Below are 22,386 nucleotides of genomic sequence, written 5' to 3' on the forward strand. Positions count from 1 at the left end.
CTTAAATGCTGTCACTGTCTCCTGTTCTCATTTCTTCATTGCCAACTGGTCAAATTTGGGAATTTCCTACTGTGAAATATTCATTGCAGAAGAACCCGCGGTGTGAAGACTACAATGCTTCCAGAAACAAATCTCAACTTCACAATAAAAAATAGGCAATAAATGTTGCAGTGCTCACTTCACAAAGAGAGAAAAGTTAAATTACTCTTTCTCCACACCAGTTACGCTTACTACAAATTTGATTACAGGATGTGAAATCTACGATCCATGTCCTAACAATGTATAATTTTAAAGGAGAAAAATCTGCACCTTCCTTTGAAAAACCTTCAACCAGTTTTCTGTAGTGCAGAAAAAATTCACTCCTGACAATGCTTTTACAAAGAATCCATCTCTTAGCAAAACTGACATTTGTATCATCAGCAAAAAGCAACAAGTGCTACCCAATGATACCTTTTAAACCACATATGATGTTCAGATTTTCTCTACCTATGCCAACGCGCATTACTTATAATGTTAATACTGCCAAGAGAAATCATTTTTTAAGGATACCTCAAGTAGTGATCATTTTTCAACATTACATTTTATCAGGAAAATTACAACAATATCAATAAAATGAATCTAAATCCATGAATTTTAACTTCCAACTTTAAGCATAGATCACATGTGAGGCTGCTTTAAAAAAAATGCTATGTGCCGTGTACCAGCAAGTTAAAAAAAGTAACTTAATAGTGGAGCCCACCAAGCAATATTTTCAGATTTATAATGGATGTAAAAACTTATAGATTGGAAACTAAAGATTAGGTTCAATTATTTTGAATTATTTCTTCAAAAATGGCACTGGTTAAACCAAACAGGCGATGCACTTCACTAGTTACAAAACCAACACCAAATGATTTATTTTCATTTATTTACGAACATAATTTTTGAGGGACAACAGCATCTCTCTTCTCTCTGTACATGCAACTGTAGAAAATAACATTTGTTTTGCAGGAACTCATACAGCCAGTGACAGTACTGCAGCGGCGTACTGCCAAACGATATGTACACAATTAACCTACATTGTACAAAAAAATTACATCGTTACATAACCAATGGCATGTTTGCCACTCTTTTTTTTTTGAAAAAACACATTCTACACAGTTGACTATTACAAAGGAGATTGTGAACCTGTGTGTTATTTACAGCTATGTACAATGTCTCATCCAGATGCAAGAACATTTACACATCGGAGACTTCAATCCATATACCACAGGTGTCAAAATAAAGAAAAAAGTTAATTGTCCTATTAACTAGAGGTGTGCAAAATCTTTTGGGCTATCATTCTTGGTCACCTTAAAATTTTAGCCTGGGTAATTGTGGCGAGTGATAACTGGGTGAGTGCTGGGCTTAAAAAAAATTCCCAGTACACCAGTAGTGTTCTTTAAGCATGAGGTGAAGTCCCATCTTTGAGAAACTAAACAAAGAATCAGAATATTCAATATTTTTTTTTAAGAAAATATTTTATAGCTGTTTAGCCATCTTCAGCAACTGATGTTAACATCTTACAGATATTAGCCGGTTGCAAAACTAGTTTTAAAAGATACAGACATGACTGTAATCCACAAATGTACAAAATATAAGTCAGCTGTTCATAGATAAAATATTGGCAGTTTTGCAATATTACCATGGAGTTGTGTTATGGAAGATTCAAAAACAACTTATTCTATTGTGATTCATTTAACCTCAGAAGTGGTCAAAGTGCACCATGGAGAGATGAAAAAAGACTAACACAAATTATTTTCACCCCAGTTCTTCCTGTTATATCTTGTGAATGATGAAAAATTCAGCAATCAATGAAAATTTATGAGAATGAAAAATTCCGCAATAAAACAGAAAAGCATGTAAATACATGTCTTTTCTTTAAATTGCAACTCAGCATTAATTCAAAATGCCAGATAAGACATTGATTTTCACTGAAGGTTACAGAATGCATCATGAAGGGGGCAAGCTAATAATTTTAGGCAAAATTAAGGTGGTAAATAAAGAAAATACAATTAGGCATGTCCTGGTAATATCATAAAATTATATTTTGAATTGTAGCATTATTAAAAAAAAAAATTGGAAGGATGCTTACAAATATCGCATTTTGCATTGGGAAAAGACGAAGGGCAGTCCCTGACAGAACCCCATAATTCAAAACGAAGTGACCATGTCATGAAATACACGCTTTTTGCACATCTCTGCTAGGAACAATTTCCCATGCTTTATGAACGATATTATTTTTAAAGATAAAGTAGGGCTCAAACAATTTTTTAATTAGCATGGAATGTTCCAATTGTCATCACTCATTGTTATCTAGTATCATTCTCATTCCGTGCCCAACGATATATTGTGATAGTGACGTTATACATTCCATACAAGCAATGTGACATTACATGCAATATCTGATGCTAGATAAGTCATAGACCAATGACAATGCCAGAATTGTTAAATAATACAGAAAATGAATACAGTACACTTCAGTTAGATAGAGACAGGGAGGGGGAAACAGGTATAAAAAAAGTCAGTTTGTATAGATGAAGGAAGGGACATTAAAGCAGCACAGAAATGGTGGACCATCATATGTTATGTTGCAGCTTACGCTGGTTGTGCAAATAGCTATTGCTGGAATCAACTCAAAAGGTTCATGTAACTTTTTTCAACACTAAGCCAGAGAGAATGGAATCTTAAAGAATTAGCAGCATGTAACGGACATGGCGCAAAGAAAATAGTTATATTTGAGGCACAATAAACTGCCCCAGATAGACTTAGGATGAAAACATTGACCGACTTAACTCCTAAAAAGGGAAAAGAATTTGGAAAAGGGGCAGTACCAAACTGAATATGGCAATATTAAACCACCCGTTCTAGATAATGTTATATGTTCTAGAATAACCTGTTGGCTGGTCTACAAAAAGGAGATTTTACATTCAAACAGGTGGATTTTCTGGGTGCGCGAGGGGAGGAGAAAGCCTCAGAAATTAAGGAAATGTCACAGTTCAAAAATTAACTGAAGTTTAGCAAACACTTAACTCAGTGCACTGTATCTCATTGTTAGAGATATTTTAGTAAATTGCCAGTCTGTCAGTATTTAAATATGGATGTGTATGCTGTACTGTTTGAGCCCTACGCTCAAGAAATCCAGTTGCTAAAAGTGGTACACAATGCACGCAGTTCAACTGCTAACATTACAGAGTATAACATATGCCTGATTTACAATACATTTACTCTCCAAAAAGAAAAAAGTACAACTAATCAAAATACAGTACAGAATAGGAATCGGACACTCAGAGGTTAGTGTAAACAATCAGAAATATTTCTTTTGCTGAGCTTTTGTATTCATTTTTCTACTCAATAATTATACAGATAAAATTTCAGTTATTTCCAGGCACTAACTGAAGGACATTCTGCATATGTATGTACGCTCAGAAAAAAACAATTTAATATTACCAATGAGCCATCATAGTAATCAGGTAGTTCAAAATACATAATAGTTCTATTTTAATTAAGAAATAAGATAATGCCCTTAGTAAACCTAAAAAGGTTGGATTTAGGTACTACCAAAAAGTCAGCTTGCACAGCATAAACCACATCTCAGTATTTCCATTATGTAAAGATCTTTGTCAAGAAAACATTCACTAGTTCTGCACATTGCCATGATGTGGGCATCTTAAGGTCTGCATCTGCTACGCAATTGGATAGGAAGATAAACTGCGGTGATTTACAAATACTAATGAAATACAATAGATAACAGTGTTGCAATTATCTATCTTTCACTATTTTGTTCTGAATAAGTTAATATAATTAACAGGTCTAGAAATCTTCATAATTTTCATTGATTTAAAAAAATGTATGATGTTTTGATTTAAATATTTGAGAATAACTGGTGTGTTAAGTACACATCTGCAGCAATTTAAAAAGTCAACATGAACTCACTGATTATAATGTTAGCTCACCTAATTAAAAACTAAGATTACGATTCTTAAAATGCCACTAGTAAAAAAGCCAGCCGCTACTGGATAACAGTTGCAGCAGCGGCAAATTTATTGGGGGAGAGAACAGACAACAGCTGGTTGTTGTTCTACATTACACAGTTGTTGAGTACTTGAGGTGAACAACATTGGGCTATTTTTCAAACTCCATATTGGATACATGATTTCCCCCTTTTAACTTTAATCTTAAATTGTTCGGCTTCATTGTAAAACAAAACCAACATACGGTGGCTCACAATGCAGCTAACAAGCATTCATGTTTGGACTCAGTGGGGTTAGAAAAATTATTATAAAGTCCATTACAAATCTATAAATAGGGAAAGTGATTTGATACAACACAATATCCTTTGTCAAATCCTGCAGATCGATACATTTAATAGATCACAGACAAGTACAGATGAAGGAAGCCATTTGTATTATTCTCCTCAAGAGGAATATTCAGAGATTTTTGCCTCCACTATGCAATTCAAGACCATTCCTGGTATTGACCACTTTCTGCATTGCAAAGTGCCTTTGCACCGCAGTCTTGAATTTGCTTTTTTAAAAACCAGTTTGTACTTGTATGTGCAGTCAAAATGTTGGGCCTGGGAACTATAATTTCACATTAGCTTACAGGCTGTTAAAAATGCAGGTTTGTGAGATCTGAGTGACAAGTCACTTGCCCAGATCTCGTCTCCCCTGAAATTCAATAATGTGAGGAAATTTGTTTTTTTTTAAAGATGTTCTAAGATGTGTCAAATATTTGAAATCCAGAAAATGCAAGCAAACAAAGAGACGCACTATATCTTTCAAGAATGGTTATCTTTCTTCATGAAGGGTTTTGTACACAGGAACTAAATATTTGAAATAGTGCACCTTCATTGTGATATTGCTGTAGATTAATAAAACGTATTTAATAAAAGCATAATGTTCCTTAGTTCTGGACATAATATTCTAGCAAGTATGGACATCTTCCTGATTACTCAAACTCTGTTGCTTAAATTGTATTAAATAAAAATACAAATAGTGTAACGTTACTGGGTATGCATATACCTCACAAAGGCAAAATACTGATTCGCATTTTACACTGGGTGACTAATGTGGCATTTGTCTTCAATCTAATTTTAACTGTTGAATTAGAATCAGTGCTTTTTGAAAGTTACTGTGCAGTAGTTTTACCTTTATGTAAACATGTAAACATCTAGCAAAGAAACTACACAGTTTCATAATAAAGTTGAAGGGGCGACTCCACACTAGCAACTTAGTGTAAAATCTTTGAGTAACTAAATGAACTTTGTTGCAGACACAACACAAAGCTATTCCATTGCAAAGATGTGACTTTCCAAATGTTTAGCAGTAAAACAATGAGCATTTCAAAATTTTTGGCCCATTTTCCAAACTGAAATGAAAGTGCCAACTAAAAAAAACTGTACATACCGAGGAATTTTTCTTTTTTACACTTAGCTCTGAAAGGTGATATTACATTATGGGAAGTTATTTACAACTGTGCAGTAATGTGTGGCAAAATAAATTATCTAAAAGGCAGCCATTGCCATCATAGTACACTGGTTAATGTATATAAAAACTGTACAGCATTTAAGGGATATATTTTTTAAACTGTTTAGTATTGGCTCTGTAGTGTCAAGTGATGCTCTCTGCTAGTTAAGAGAAGCAATGAATGCCCAAGAATTAAAATGGGATGGTAGGTGTGGAGAAGAAATAAAGCATACTCAGTGGCCTTGCCATAAAATTGCTTCTTCAACAGGGCTTCTTACCTAGAGTTATGTTTCTTCACAGGAGTAACGGAATTGCAGTCAACAGCAGAGCTTGTGTCACACGGCCAATTTTGGACTTGAGTGCACGCAAAGGAATTAATTGGAAGTTATTAGATGGCTGAGGAGGCAACACTTTCCTTTTTGAAATAAAATGATTATGACTGCAAGCTCTATGTTTTTAAATCTATAACTTAATTCAGAATGCACGGAAAACGCCTTTCTTTCTGACTTCTTACCTCAACTTGGATAAATGAAGTTTAAATATAACCACATTTTGGTGCAAATTTAATCAGCTACCCAACCTGTCTGTATTAAACAGAGATATGCAAAACTGCTACTCCTTTTCCCCACATCTCTGAATAGTAAGGCTGAAATTACTATAATCTTCAACGTATATTACCAAACGGTCATTGCATTTGTCCTGCGAAAAAGTATGTGATCAAGATCACTGGTATGCCAGCAAGCACATCATGCTGTGTCCTACTGTTCTGCACTTCAACATGAGTATCCAACTTTTGGCTTGCTACTTTCCCGTTTAGTGTGCAGGCTGTAATTGCTTAAGTTTCTTTACATCTGAACCACTGACCTGTCTTGACATCCTTCTTTCCTGCAGAAGTGATATCTAAAATCTGTGAAAAGTGCAATATAGTTTAAATGATGCTTCCTCCTCATGAAACAGGGAATCATTAGCAAGCAGCACTTAAGGATTTTAAAGAAAAAAAAACTTGAACTAATGTTCCTTTGGGAAGTATCCCACTTTGTGCAACAAATGGTTCTCAACCACATGTTAAACACTGTCATGCTGGCAGAAGCATAAAGTCATCATTCACATCAACCATTGGCACATAGAAGGAAGGGACCTCGCTGACACATAGGGACTTGTGTCCGGCTGGGTCAAGCTCCTGCACTTTTAGCTGCCATTCCATTCGTTGGACTGCATTCAGTGCAGCTGCCTCATGCTGTTGTCGCATTAATAAACAAGTCTGCCAAGAAAAGGTAAAGAATATTATTTAAAGAAATTGGTAAACAAATCATCTTCTACAACATGAAATTCACTTTCACCCTATTTCTCTCATTTTAAAATAGAATTTTGGTTATAATAGGCAGCAATAAGTCTGTTTGTAATTTGGATCCATTATTCAATGGCTCAAGAGTTTTTGTTTCCAATAATTTCTTTAGAAGGAGAATATTAACTCTCCAAGGAAAAATATAATGCTTTCAGCTTTCTTCCAACATATTTTAGACTTGTTGGGTTTTATATTTTTGGCTCGAAATGGGATGGAGAGGGGGTAGGTCTATTCAGATTCCTAAATTACTCTACCTGCCTCTGCCAGCTGCAAGGAGGTATAAGAACTAGGAGCAGGAGTAGGCCATCTGGCCCCTCGAGCCTGCTCCGCCATTCAATGAGATCATGGCTGATCTTTTGGGGACTCAGCTCCACTTTCCGGCCCGAACACCATAACCCTTAATCCCTTTTTTCTTTAAAACTATCTATCTTTACCTTAAAAACATTTAATGAAGGAGCCTCAACTGCTTCACTGGGCAAGGAATTCCATAGATTCACAACCCTTTGTGAACTCAGGATTCACCCGAGGAAGGAGCAGTGCTCCGAAAGCTAGTGTTTGAAACAAACATGTTGGACTTTAACCTGGTGTTGGAAGACTTCTTACTTAAAAAACCCAGATAGTGTTTTACTTTTGCATTAATTTGCGTGAAATTTTGCCCCCCAATTGGGTAGGCAGCTTTAATGCCTCTATCATTCCCTTTAAAAGAACACTTTTAGATTAGAACCAGTTATTTGGTCAATAACTGAGATGACAAAAGTAAAATTATCCGTGGAAATCAGTATTTGAAATCAGATAGCCAAGTCGAGACTTCAATATTCTAGTATTGGAGATACCATTTCAGTTATTTCTAAAATTATATCAGACAGAATAAAAGTTACCTTCATTCTATCATATTTATCATCTACATCCTGTAGCCATGAAATAAATTGCCGAGCATTAAACCGATCCCTCACTGATGTCTTATTTTCATCCCCCTATTAAACAAAACAAAATGACCAGTGTCAACATATCAACAGTTGAAAATGTAAAACTGACCAAATAAACAATGAGAAATTCAGTAGTCAATATTCAGTTGAACAAACTTGTCAATTGCTCCAGTTAAAATCACCAAGATCAGAAATGTAGTCTGGGGTAACTTCTGGCGACAGAAGCTTATGGACTGGGGGGCTCTGATCAACATATTGGTTGTCAACACTGTTGCTAAGTGCAGAACATTCAACCTGGATACCCAAATTTATGGCTAAAGCAAAGTCACCAGTTGCAATTTAATATTAAGGTGAAATCTTGAATGACCAATAAATAAGCAATAGTTTACAAATCTTGTGGTTTATTCAATAAATAGCATGGATATACAAAAGCAATGTAACAGCTACTAATAAAAGGCAAATATATGGCAAGATATTGTTAATGTAATAAGTTACTGTAACAAAAGGTATTTGATATTCTGTCCATTAGGCAATGGTAACTGTGTGACCTTGTGAGTATGCGTGAGTGCACGCGAGTGTGTGCAGTTTATACAGATAGGACGAAAGAAAGAAAAATAAAATAGGAAAAACCTTGAGCACTAAAATGGATTGCAACTCAAAGTGGTAGTGCAAATGCATTGCATTTAAGGGAATGCCATACCAGACATAGGGAAGAAAGGAACCGAAGGGTACGTTGATAAGGGAAGACAAAGTAAAAGGTATGTATGAAGCATAAACACTGACCTAGACCTATTGTGCTGAAGGAGCCATTTCTATGCTGTAAATTATACACATTCTTTATGCTTTCAAAATGTCTCAGCATCACTGAGAAGACCATCCTGAGTTACCCTCCACAAGGTGAATGTGAGTCACCTTCTAAACATGACAGTCCATGTACTATTAGAGATCAAACTTTTGACTTGGTTACAGTGACAGTGAAGGAATAGTTCTAAATCAGGATGCATGTGGCTTAAAGGGAAACCTGCAGGCAGTGTAATGCCATTGTACATCAAGGAAGATTATCTCTTGTTGGAGATGGTCATTGCCTGAGACTTGTGGCACAAAAGTTACTTTCCACTTATCTGCCCAAGCCTGAATGTTGCCCAGATCTTGTTAAGTGTGAGACGTGGACTCTTCAATATCAAGCGTTTCAAATGGCACTGAACACTGTGCAGTCATTAATAAATATGTGAACTAAGTAACTGAAAAAAGTTTGGAAATTTAAATTCTCTACCCCACTCTGACCTCAACTTCTACATTATTCTGTTACAAGATCAAACAGCAGCACATCTTTCCATTAGGTACTTTATAGCCTTCCAATTGTAACACCAAGTTCAACAATTTCAGATCATACCCATTGTTCTAATTCCTTTCCAGATAGGAGATGCTGGTAATGATTTATTATTGCTCATGCACTTCCTCAAAACCCTTTTCTCCGCTTGTCCTATTACCGTTTATCTTTCACCATTATCCTTTCCCTCATTGAGCCAACAAGGCAGCATATAACTTTTAAATGAGTAACGAATCAGATTTAGTTAACAGCTGAATAGTCCATGAACATTTAACTAATTGCAATCATAATACGATGAGTTCAACATTGTGTTTGAAAGCACAAAACTTGAACCAACCACAATTCTAGATTTATGCAAGGCTGCCTTAATGCAATGAGACAGACTCCAGTGAACAGGGAAAATCTGTTAATGAGTAAAACGACAAATGATAAGTGAGAAGTGTGAGAAAAGTGTAACACAGAACCAGTTTATATCACGATGGGGGAAAGAACACTACTTGCAGAAAAAAAAATAGCCACGATGGCTAAATAAGTAAGAAATTACCAAAATGAAAGAAAGAGCACACAAAAAAAACTTTCATTTATTCATTTCCAAATATCCAAAGTGTTTTATAGACAGTGATGTGTTGATACTTTTTTAATTCGTAAGTACTGCAGCCAAAATATACATAGCAAATTCTCCCAAACAGCAATGTGATAATGACCAGCATATTCAGCTTTGCAATGTTGATTGAAGGATAAATATTGACCAGGACACTGGTGTAACTTCACTGCTCCTCTTTAAAATAGTGCCACGTGATCTTTTAAGTCTACCCGAGAACGCTGAAAGGACTACAGTTTAACATCACACCTGAAAGACAGAAGTGTCCTACAGTGCAACACTCCCTCATTCCTGCACTGTAGTGTCGCCTGAGATCGTTAAGCTCAAGTCCTGGAGCAGCACTTGAACCCACAACTTTTCAACTCGTGGTGAGACTGCCAGTCATTGAGCCACAGCTGTCATATCCAAGCAAATGGGGAAGGAGCAAAGAACAAAGTGTGGTCGGATAGTAACAGCAACAAAGTGTGTAAAGAAACCTGCAAACATAATCAAAATCAACACAAAAATACCTTCACACAATTACATTAGTGTGGGCCTCCAGAAAATTGATAATGGTGATATTATCAATGAAAGCAAGAAAAGGGTGATTGACATGTTGAATAATTTGATTACATTGTCAATATATACATCCTGGCAAAGCAGTCAGTACGCCAGGCATGGGGATTCACAAAAATTAATTCAAGAAAAATAACAAGAAAATAATGGCACGGAAGATTGACAATGCCCATAGAATAACGAGGGAGAAATTGGACTAGCAGAGAAAACTAGCAAGAAATATAAAAACAGACAGCGTTTCTACAAATCTATAACAGAGTAGGGAATTAATAATGGGAAATGAGGTAGAGCAGGGGCTTTGAACAAATATTTTGCATCCATCTCCATTGTAGAGATCACCAAAGTTTCCGAAGAATAACGGGATCGGGTTATGGGGAGAAGGCAGGCAAGTAGGGATTAGCAAAATATCAGCCATGGCTGAATTATGCTCCCATGTCTTATAGTTGGTGAAAATCAAGAGGCTAAAGATAGGGAAGGATATGAAATAATCAGTATCACTCTCAAAGAAAAATTGTGGGAATACTAATGGGACTTAAATACCCTGGACCATATGGTCTGCATTCTAGGATCTTAAAAGAAATGGCTGCTGAGATATTGGATGCATTGGTTGGAAGAGCAGGTCAGAGGCTAGGAATCCTGCAGTGAATAACTCACCTCCCAACACCCTAAAGCCTGTCCACCATCTGCAAGGCAGTCAGGGGTATGATGGCAAACTCTCCACTTGCCTCCAACAACATTCAAGAAACATGACAGCATCCAGGACAAAGCAGCTCGCTTGATTGGCACCCCTTCCACAAAAACGCACTCCCTGAACCACTGACACAAAGTGGCAGCTGTGTGTACCATATACAAGATGCACTGCAGGAACTCACCAAGGTTCCTTAGGTTACACCTTCCAAACCCATGACTGTGAACATCCAGATGGACAAGAACAGCAGATATATGGGAACACCACCACCTGGATGCTCCTCCAAGTCACTCACCATCCTGACTTGGAAATATATTGCTGTTCCTTCACTGTCACTGGGTCAAAATCCTGGAATTTCCTCCTTAACTGTGTACCTGCACCACAGGGATTGTAGCAGTTCAAGGCAGCAGCTCACCACTACCTTCTGAAGGGCAATTAGGGATGGGAAATAAATGAGGGCCGAGTCAACAACACCCAAATCCCACAAGTGAATTTTAAAAACCGTCTAAAATTCACGAGATTCTGGAAAGGTCTTCAGTGTATCCTTATACCTTTACGATCTAATGACCGGAATGAAGTGACTGTATTGTAGCATAATTTGCTGACAATATGAAGATAAGTAGGAAAGCACATTGTGGAGGATATAAAGGCTCTCAGTGGACAAAAAAGTTGCAGATGCCACAATAATGTGTGAACATATGAGGTTCACAGGAATAATAGAAAAGCAGATTATTTAAATGGAGAAATACTGCAGAATGTGACAGTAGAGGGACCTGAATGCCCATGAATTGGTTAATTAATAGAAAGCAAAGAGTGAGGATTAATGGGTGTTTCTCTGGTTGGCAATCAGTAGCTAGTGGTGTCCCTCAGGGATCAGTGTTGGGCCTACAATTGTTCACAATTTACATAGATGATTTGGAGTTGGGGACCAAGGGCAATGTGTCCAAGTTTGCAGATGACACTAAGATGAGTGGTAAAGCGAAAAGTGCAGAGGATACTGGAAATCTGCAGAGGGATTTGGATAGGTTAAGTGAATGGGCTAGGGTCTGGCAGATGGAATACAATGTTGACAAATGTGAGGTTATCCATTTTGGTAGGAATAACAGCAAACGGGATTATTATTTAAACTATAAAATATTAAAGCGTGCCGCTGTGCAGAGACACCTGGGTGTGCTAGTGCATGAGTCACAGAAAGTTGGTTTACAGGTGCAACAGGTGATTAAGGCGGCAAATGGAATTTTGTCCTTCATTGCTAGAGGGATGGAGTTTAAGACTAGGGAGGTTATGTTGCAATTGTATAAGGTGTTAGTGAGGCCACACCTGGAGTATTGTGTTCAGTTTTGGTCTCCTTACTTGAGAAAGGACATACTGGCACTGGAGGGTGTGCAGAGGAGATTCACTAGGTTACCCCCAGAGCTGAAGGGGTTGGATTATGAGGAGAGGTTGAGTAGACTGGGACTGTACTCATTGGAATTTAGAAGGATGAGGGGGATCTTATAGAAACATTTAAAATTATGAAGGGAATAGATAGGATAGATGCGGGCAGGTTGTTTCCACTGGCGTGTGAAAGCAGAACTAGGGGACATAGCCTCAAAATAAGGGGAAGTAGATTTAGGACTGAGTTTAGGAGGAACTTCTTCACCCAAAGGGTTGTGAATCTATGGAATTCCTTTCCCAGTGAAGCAGTTGAGGCTCCTTCATTACATGTTTTTAAGGTAAAGATAGATAGTTTTTTGAAGAATAATGGGATTAAGGGTTATGGTGTTCGGGCCAGAAAGTGGAGCTGAGTCCACAAAAGATCAGCCATGGCGGAGCAGGCTCGAGGGGCCAGATGGCCTACTCCTGCTCCTAGTTCTTATGTTCTTATGAATCATAAATTCAGCATGCAGGTACAGCAAGTAATAAGGAGGGCAAATGTTCGCCGGGATTGCAAGGGGAACGGAGGAGAAAAGGTGGGAAGTCTTGCTACAACTGTACAAGGGATTAGGCAGACCATACCTAGAGTATTGGTGTTTAATTTTGGCGATCTGACTCAAGGGAATACACTTACATTAGAAGCAGTTCAGAGAAGGCTCAATAGGCTGATTCGTGGGATAAGGGATTGTCTCATGAGGGAAGGTTGAGCCTATACACATTGGAGATAAGAATGAAAGGTGATCTACTGAAACATAAAAGATTCTGAGGGGCTTGAAACGAGAGATGTTGAGAGGATGTTTCCTCATGTCGGAATCTAGGACGAGAGGGCACAGTTTAAAAATAAGGGGTATCCTATTTAAGATAGAAATTGTTACAACACCCTGGGCAAGTGCACAGTCAATTCCAGCCCCACAAGTGACTTGACTTCTTATAAAAATACCCAAAGACTTTGGCCCTTGGCTGTTCAATAGTTAGTCACCAGGTTTGTAAGTTTAAACACAATTACTTTATTTATAACAAGAACTATAATGAAATATGTAGCAGATACAGTTGGTTAACTATTGCCTAACCTAACTCCCAATTTAACTTGTCGTCCACCCTCTAGGGGTAAAAAAAAGTGAAAGAGAAAAGAGTCTTTGCTTCAGATGGTGGTTCTTGTAAGCATTCCTCGCAGTAAGCTTGTAGATTACAGTCTTTGTAGCCTGCACTGGTCTTTCCTGCAGTTTTAAAATACCGTACTCAACTTTACTGGAGAGGCAGAGTTTATGTTTCATCAAACCTTGCTTCCAGTTTCTGATTTCTGTTCAGGCTTCTGTAGTTTAGAATATGCGGAAGGACCTCTGGAGAGAGATGGTCAGCTCACCTCAACTTTTCTGGAGAGAAGTAGCAGAGCATGGACTTTGCCTGCACAGCCTGCAATGGTTCTCCTTTAAATAGATTCATCCAGGTTCTCTGCTAGTTCAGAAACACAACCTTTCTGGAGAAAAACGGATAGGGGGACAGCAGAACCTTCCTTGGGGCAGCCAGGAGTCAAACCAAAACCAAACCTAAAATCTCACTCTGAAAACATTCTCGTGGGATCGGTTCCAATCACCATCTGTTACTGAGCAGAGCACAGCCTTTTTGGTCCAATTCATTGGCCACCAGCCAAGTAAATTACCAGCACAGACTTCTGCTTTCTCCTGCTTGAATTAAAGACACAGGCCCCTTGCCTTAAAGGCAGATGTCCATTAATCATCCGTGAATCAAAAATGTAACGTCAAAAACAAAAGAAAAGGGAAATAAGGGAATAAAGAGGAAATAAACAGGAAGGACCCTTACAAGATTGAAGAGGAGTGTTTTCCTCGGAAGACTGTTAAGAGTTCGGAATTCTCTTCCTCTGAGTAGGGAAGGCTGTGCCAATGAATATCTTCAAGGCTAAGTTACGTCGTTTTTAATTCACAATGGAGTTAAAGGGTTTAGGGAGGGGCAGGCAGTCAAGTGGATTTGAGGCCATGATCATATTGAGCGTCAGAGAAGGATATTATCTAAATGGACTGCCAGAAGGCACCTGATAAAGCCCCACATAAAAGACTGTTAGCCAAGGTTGAAGACCATGGAATTGAAGGCAAATTAGTTACCTAGTTAAGAAATTGGCTGAGGAGTAGAAGACAGTAGGGAGAATAGGTAGGTACTCTCACTGGCAAGTGGCACAGTGATTAGCACTGCTGCCTCACAGCACCAGGGACCCGGATTCAATTCTAGCCTTGCGAGCCTCTGTGGGTTTCCTCTGGGAACTCGGATTTCCTCCAAAGTCCAAAGATGTGCAAGTTAGATGGATTGACCATACTGAATTGCCCCTCAGTGTACAAGATGTACAGGTTAGGTGGGGATAGGGGGATAAAGTAGGGAAGTAGGACTAGGTAGGATTCTCTTTCAGAGGGTCAGTGCAGACTTGATAAGCCAAATGGCCTTCTTCTATTGTAGGGATTCTATGGATGTAACATGTAGAACCCCAGTAGGATCTGTTTTGGGGCCACAATTATTCACCGTATTTATTAATACGTACATAAAGTCCCATATCTCAATGAGGAATACATGAAGGGAGGCAGCATTGCAAATAGTGTGCTGCAATTGATGTTAAAAGATCAAGCTTACAGGGGAAACTGTGGCAATATAGGTTTATGACATCATCCGCTTTAGACAAAAATGGATAGAACAGGATCACTAAATGGTGAAAATCTAGAAACAGTGGAGGTCCAGGTACATAGATCATCACTGACATGAACAGACATTTTGAAGAATTATTAGCATTTACAAAGGGATCTTTATGGAATTGTTCATGGATGCAGGAGTAAAATCAGAAGACAAAAGAGCAGGGTTTCTTCGGCAAAAACCAGACTGTGCGAACTTGAGGGAGGCCTGCAGTGCAGCAGGGCTTCCAGTTGACAGACAATCAAGATAAGTGAAGCAAACAAGACGGTCCCTCTGTGATAGGAGCAGAAACGGGTCTCTGGGAAACAAAACATTAAGCAACAAAAACTGGAATATCTTGTGGTATTGATGCCATTCAGAAATTTGAAAAACATTGGCAGTGAAGGCCCAGTTGCTAAAAGAGAATTATAAAGAGGAAACAAATCTGAAACCTCAGGGTCCCGAGGTCATTCTGCAGGACATAGAAAATGTTATGGTTACCTGAATAAAGTTTCATTTCATAAGTTTTTAATGTTTGAGATTATTTAAGGTTTTTATGTCAGATTGCTTATTTTTAGTGCCATTTGTCACTTCATATGGTATCCTAACAAAGCAGAAGGACAAATTAAATATTTTGGAAATTTAATTGCTTGTTCTTCTATTTATTGTTCACTGGCATCTTTCCTGCCTACTCAGGAACATCTCAAGCAATCAGTACGGTTTTGTTTTTGGTAACATTAATTTGCTTTGTTATGCATAAGGTGTGATATACAAAGTAATGTACATTTTTCACATTTGAATTTAGCAGTTCAACAAAACCTCTATGCGTTACTAACACAAACCAGATAGAAGACTTTTTAATTACATAGATTAATACTTCTATTTAAGTTGTTTTAATCAGTCACTGCCAATATCATCAGGGAACCCATTATACATTGTATTACTGGCAAGGTTACTGGCAAGGTTAGTGCCACAGTTCCACGCATGCACAAATAAATGACTTTGTAGTTGGACCATTTATTTTAATGACTACTTTTGACTTTTTAAAACGCAAATTGCTTCTCATAACTGTGATGGCCTGTACTTCTGGCATTTTTTAAAAATAGAAAACAAAATGAACAATATTGCAAAAGCATTGTTTGAGCCATTTAAGCAAGCATTGATAAAATACATGAATCACAATGGAGCAAACTACCAATCTTTTCTGCTGTAAGTGGACAAAAATAAAAAACTGAGTAGCCTTTTATTCAAGGTAATTGAATAGATTACCTGATAAAATTCCTGTGGAAGGAACAAAGTTCTTAAAGGTTTTTAGTGTCTCGCCCATTTCCTTCTGTGGGATAGAGACCGTTCTTTTCTGATATATAGGTAATATTTAGAAATATCCTTCATCAATTTCAGATTTCTATTAATTTTAATGAAATCAACCACAGACAGCGTTGCAGGTGTCGTAAAAAGGATACGAAAAAGTCAAAGCATCATTTCATCATTTAAAACTCTACAATCACACAACAGGACATATGGGATCATATGGGCAGCACGGTAGCATTGTGGTTAGCGTAAATGCTTCACAGCTCCAGGGTCCCAGGTTCGGTTCCCGGCTGGGTCACTGTCTGTGCGGAGTTTGCACGTCCTTCCCGTGTGCGCATGGGTTTTCTCCGGGTGCTCCGGTTTCCTCCCACAGTCCAAAGATGTGCGGGTTAGGTGGATTGGCCATGCTAAATTGCCCGTAGTGTCCTAAAAAGTAAGGTTAAGGTGGGGGGGGTTGTTGGGTTACGGGTATTGGGTGGCTACGTGGGTTTGAGTAGGGTGATCATTGCTCGGCACAACATCGAGGGCCGGAGGGCCTGTTCTGTGCTGTACTGTTCTATGTTCTAGGACATATCGTTTTAAAAACCACAATAGCATTTCAATATACAAAACACATCTCAAAATGGAAACTAGATGTTTTGGAGACGCATACTAAATATTTTTGCACTGACCTGATTTTCCAATGGCATGTTGTAAACCTCAGAGTCAAGCAACATTGTGCAGGCACTGAATGGTACTGCTTGGTTTGCTATTGTCCTTGCTGCCCGACAGTGCACTCGTAGAATTTCCTGTTCACATGAAACTACCAGCTTCTCCTAATAATTGAAAAGAATTATATATACTCAATGCTTAAAACAGAAAATATCTTAAAAGAACAATCTATAAAATAACACCTTGTTCTTAATTAAACTAAATCTTCTAGCTACAATGATTTTTTTTCTGGAGGTGAACTGTATTGATTTTTTTCTTCTCTTGACCATCCTAGAGCAAGTGATTTAAATTGTTAAATGGAAGATGACATGAAGTTTCCTTTGACAGACAGTTCAGTGGTCAAATTTAGCAAATGTGTATAGTTCTCACCTACAGAGAGGTTCCAACTTCAAACTCTGTAGGAAGACACTTAACTTTAGAGTAAGGTATGCTGATGTGGCAGAGGGTAAGGCTCTTAACATGGCAATCTAACCATCTCAGCTACCTGAAGAACTTTGATGCCAGCACTCTATGCCTGAAATGAAATACTGTTCTATTTCCTACCATTAAAATCTTCCACTTGAATAAAAAAAAAATAATAATCGCTTTTTGTCAGGCTTCAATGAAGTTACTGTGAAAAGCCCCCAGTCGCCACATTCTGGCACCTGTTCGGGGAGGCCGGTACGGGAATTGAACCCGTATTGTAGCCTTGTTCTGCATTACAAGCCAGCTGTTTAGCCCACTGTGCTAAACCAGCCAATCTGCTAAAAATGAAATAAAATGCATATATCACTCAGGCAGCCTGTGTAAAGCAAATACAGAAAAGGAATTTTCCCCAAAAAAAGGCAGAGAGAGGAAGGCAGGAGCAATAGAGGAGAGAACAAACCTGCAACATTTTCGCTCCGACCTTCTGCAGCCAAACGTGACAGCAACGCCCCATAAATAGCAAAGATTATGAATATCAATTGATTTGCTTGGTGATGTTGACTGTATATTGGCCAGGGCAAATTTCCCTGTTCTTAAAGTAGTGTCATGGGATTCTCAAAGGCAGTTTAATATTTCATTCATAAGATGACACCTCCAACAGTGCAGTACTCCCTCAGTAATGACTGAAGTGTCAGTTTCGATTGCAGACCACTACCATCAAACTGGGGGATTAGCTCCAACTCTGAGGAGTGCAGGAGCAGCCCCAGGCGTACCTAAAAAAAATGGAAAACCAACCTGGAAGCTACACAGGATATATGCATGTTAAATAGCTGGAACAGCTTGTGATGGAGCCAAGGACTTTCAGAACTAAAAGATCACATCAATCCTGCCACATGGCAGTCATCAATAGTGATGAACAATTAAACAAATAACTAATGGAGAAGATACCACAAAGATCACCATCCTCAACGATGGGGAGTTTAGTTCATCAGTGCAAAAAAAAAACAAGGCTGAAGAATATGCAACCATATTCAGCCAAAAGTGCCCAAATGGATGATCCATCTTGGCCTCCTCCTTAGGTCCCTAAAACAGATACCAGTCTTCAGCCAATTTGATTCACTAGACGAAATCAAGAAATGGCTGACGGCATTATATGAAAAAATACTAAATGTCAACGGATTGGAGTCTGACAAGAAGGGTTTTCAGGTTGATCCTGAACGGGGGTCTCTCCAAATGTCTGCACAGAGAAGCAAGCAACCTGGATGGTTAAATTTATTTATTTATAAGTGATATTTGAGCTGTATTAGGTTGCTTCATTGGAATATAGAGTGGCAGGTATAGATAGGGAGTTAGGTTTTTTCCCTTTATTGAAGAACTGTTTTAAACTTAATTGGAAAGCTATTATTGTGCTACTATGATTGAATGTGTTTAAATTTTAAAAATATTTTAATATAAACCTATTGGTGAATGTTATCACTCCTGTGGTTAAGTAGTCTTCCCCTAGTCTTACAACTTGTTGGGATTCTCATACCGGAGTCCTAACCAATGTCCTGTTCGCAAAAACCAAGGAGAATTCAATCTAGCAAATTTACACTAGCTCCACCCTCCCATCGGTCTGCTTTCATTCAAAGTGATGGAAAGTGTTGTGATAGTGTTATTAAAATAGCATGTGTATGGAAAAGGGTGGGTGGGTGTATGGGGCCAGTACCTCTATTAGAGGATCACATTGTGCTCTTCTAAGAGCAGATCGTCTGCACTGGACCCCACCTGACACTCGATCTCACCTGAGGCTCCAATTAGCTGTTTGCATGCAACAACGGCCACACCCTGGAAAACCGTCTTAACTGGCGGGCTAAACCAGGTGCGAGTAGCTGACGGGCCTTGGTGAGTCAGGGTTTGTCGAGCATGGAAAGTCTGTTCCTGGTGGACAGGGTGGAGGAAACTACCAATAGGTTCAACTGGCTGGAAGGCAGAATGAACAACATCTTATGGAACACGAGGAGCAGGACAAGACACTGAAGATGTCCTGGTCACCCATTGAACCCTGTTCTACTTCCAGTCACCTGGACTCCATCCTGCAACTGGGTATAGGTGGACATGGGTGTAGAGTGTGGCTGACAGTGCGCAACTCTCCCTCACTTAAATCAAATTCACTCGCAACAACATCTTTTTATCTACAACATAACTACAATAAAATATGAAGTACAATAAAAAATTCCTTCATACATCTGTCATTCAAATCTCAAGTCCGGTGGTGATGGGTGAGCGACAAAATAGCAGGTGCAATTCTCTGGGAGCTGTAGCTGCAGACCTGCAAACAGGTGGTTCAGGACATAGTGTCATCTTTCACTGAACTGAGGCAATGTTAAAACCCAGCAGCCACTTGAGCAGCCCTTTTCAGGACCACACTGATCACCCCAGTAGTCGGAGGAAGGGGCAAGAAAAAGTGCCCCGGGGCAGCACGTTGGTTAGTACTGCTGCCTCAAAGGGCAGAGGACCCAAGTTCAATCCCAGCCCCGAGTCACTGTCCTTGTGGAGTTTGCACATTCTCCTAGTGTCTGCGTGGGTCTCACCCCCACAATCCAAAGATGTGCAGGATAGATGGATTGGCCACGTTAAATTGCCCTTAATTGGAATTATTTTTATTTATTTTTTTTTAAATAAAAGTGCCCCAAACATTGCCTGCTTCCTCAAAACCTCGCCAGTATCCACCTCATGCTCCACCTGTTCTTGTTCTTTTTCAACAATCTGATCAAAAATCGTTTCTGATAATTGCGCTTGAACTTCATCTTCATTCTTTGATTTCTCCTCTTGTCTTAACCTGTGACTTTGCAACCTTGTTAATTTACTGCATCTGGTAGGCTACTCACTCTAGCGGTAGCAATGTCAAAAAGGGAAAGCAAGAAAATATGACACATCTCACCTTTGGTGCATGGAATGTTCACACCGTCCCGGAAGACGCCCAAACTGGTACCAGAACGGAGAACCATCAAGTGGGCAGAGAGCTAACCCAATAGAAGACTGACCTTGGCGTACTCAGCAAAACGCACCTTGCAGAGAAAGGTGACTGCTGGGCTGACCAGACTTTTCATCTCTAAAGCGTGTCTGAAAATTCAGCCAGAGAGACACACTCAAGGGAAGATTCCCAAGCTACCAGCCATCTCAAGCCTGAAGATTGATTATATCCAACAGCAGCTTGCTGATGTTCTAAAGCAGAGGCTAAATTATCTTCAGACCCCCTCAGACAATAGAGGAAATCTGGTCTTCCCTGCGGGATACTGTGTACACCACAGCTTACGAGATACTCGGTGCCAAGTGCAAGCACCAGGGCTCGTTTCATGAAAATGATGCTGAGATTCTTGAAGAAAAATACAAGTTACACAGAGTATATCTAAATGACAAGTCCACAGCCATAAAAACTGTATAACAACATTTGCAACACAGTCCAATGCAAACTCTGAGATACAGGACAAGTGGCTGAGTCAAAAGGCAGAGGAAACCTATGCTGATAAAAATTACATGAAGTATTACAAATCTGTCAGGATGGTCTATGGTCCTCAGTTAACCAGATCCGCTCAGCTACTTTGGAACCAGGCTACACAGAGAAATCTCAGATCTTGGAGAGATGGGCTGAGCATTTCAATCATGTCTTCAACAAACCATCCCACATCAATGACAAAACTGTAACTAGGCTGCCCCAGGTTAATACCAACCCTGCTCTAGGCACTCCACCCACACTGCTGGAAACAGGGAAAGCTGTAGAACAATTACCAAGTAGCAACCTGCAAAGGTGTGAATGAATTCTAGCAGAGATCTATAAATACAGTGGATCACAGCTACTCAGAAAGCTCGCCCAGCTCTTCCACATTACATGGGAGCAAGGGGCCCTTCAAGAGGATTTAAAAACGCCTCCATTGTTCGCTTCTACAAACTCAAACGAATCCACCAGTCCAGTGACAATCTCAGGGGAATATCTCTCTCATCTATTGCTGGAAAGATTCTTGCCAGAAACCTTCTAAACCGGCTCATATTATATCTTGCGCAGGGTTCACTTCTGGAGAGCTAATGTGGTTTCAGAAAAGGTAGGGGACCACTGACAAGATGTTTGCTGCTCGCCAACTGCATGCGAAATTACAAGAACAAAATGCTGACCAACACACCACTTTCGTTGATCGATCCAAAGTCTTCAAAACTGTTGGCCATGAAGGGCTCTGATAGATTATGAGTAGGTGTCCAGACAAATTCAGATGGTTTGACAGTTCCACGATGGCATGCAGAAACGCATCATTGATGACAATGAGACTTTGCCTCCTTCCCCATCACCAATGGTGAAAGAGGGCTGACATTGGTGCTGGTCCTCTTCAGCATCATGTTCTCAGCCATGCTCACAGACGCCTTCCAGGATGAGGACCCAGGCATAGACATCAACTGCTTAATAGGCAGCAAGCTTTTCAACCTGCGATGCCTCCAGGCCAAGACCAAGGTCCTTATTGATAGACAGAGATTTTCTAGTTGCTAATGACTAAACGCTGGAAGTGAGGTAGACAAGCGGCATATTTTGGACCTGTTCTCCACATCCTGTGATAACTTTGGTCTCACCATCAGCACAAAGAAAACCGATGTTCCAACCTGCCCCAGGAAAGCTCTACCAAGAGCCTACAGTGTGAGTAAAAGGACCAGAAGTTGACTGCTGTGGACAAGTTCAGCTACCGGAGCAACATTCTCTCACGCCGTGTTTATATTGATGACAAGACCAATGCCAGAACTGTCAAGGCCAGTGTGTCCCTCAGAAAATTTCATCATTCAGTATGGGAACATAGAGGGGTGAGCCTAAAAACCAAGCTCACGGTCTACCAAGTAGTTGTCCTCTCCACTCTTCTCTACGCGAGTGAGACCTGGAGTGTGTACCTACAACATGCAAATAAAATCAACCTCTTCT

General features: G+C 39.3%; 1 protein-coding gene and 1 long non-coding RNA gene across 2 annotated transcripts in view; one reads left to right on the forward strand and one right to left on the reverse strand.

Moving 5' to 3' along the window:
• Positions 1-5,931, forward strand: part of LOC119971226 — a 41,100-nt gene extending 35,169 nt beyond the window's left edge. The window contains exon 2 of the long non-coding RNA XR_005461783.1: positions 5,787-5,931. This is a non-coding gene — a long non-coding RNA (uncharacterized LOC119971226). The remainder of the gene's footprint in view (positions 1-5,786) is intronic.
• ankrd11 (ankyrin repeat domain 11) overlaps positions 872-22,386 on the reverse strand; it is a 226,450-nt gene continuing 204,935 nt past the window's right edge. The window contains 3 exon segments of the mRNA XM_038806475.1: positions 872-6,747; positions 7,710-7,805; positions 17,003-17,146. Of these exon segments, the coding sequence (XP_038662403.1) occupies positions 6,562-6,747; positions 7,710-7,805; positions 17,003-17,146 (426 nt within the window). The 3' untranslated portion in view covers positions 872-6,561.

Source organism: Scyliorhinus canicula, chromosome 9 (assembly GCF_902713615.1).
Source record: "Scyliorhinus canicula chromosome 9, sScyCan1.1, whole genome shotgun sequence".
Classification (NCBI taxonomy): Eukaryota; Metazoa; Chordata; class Chondrichthyes; order Carcharhiniformes; family Scyliorhinidae; genus Scyliorhinus; species Scyliorhinus canicula.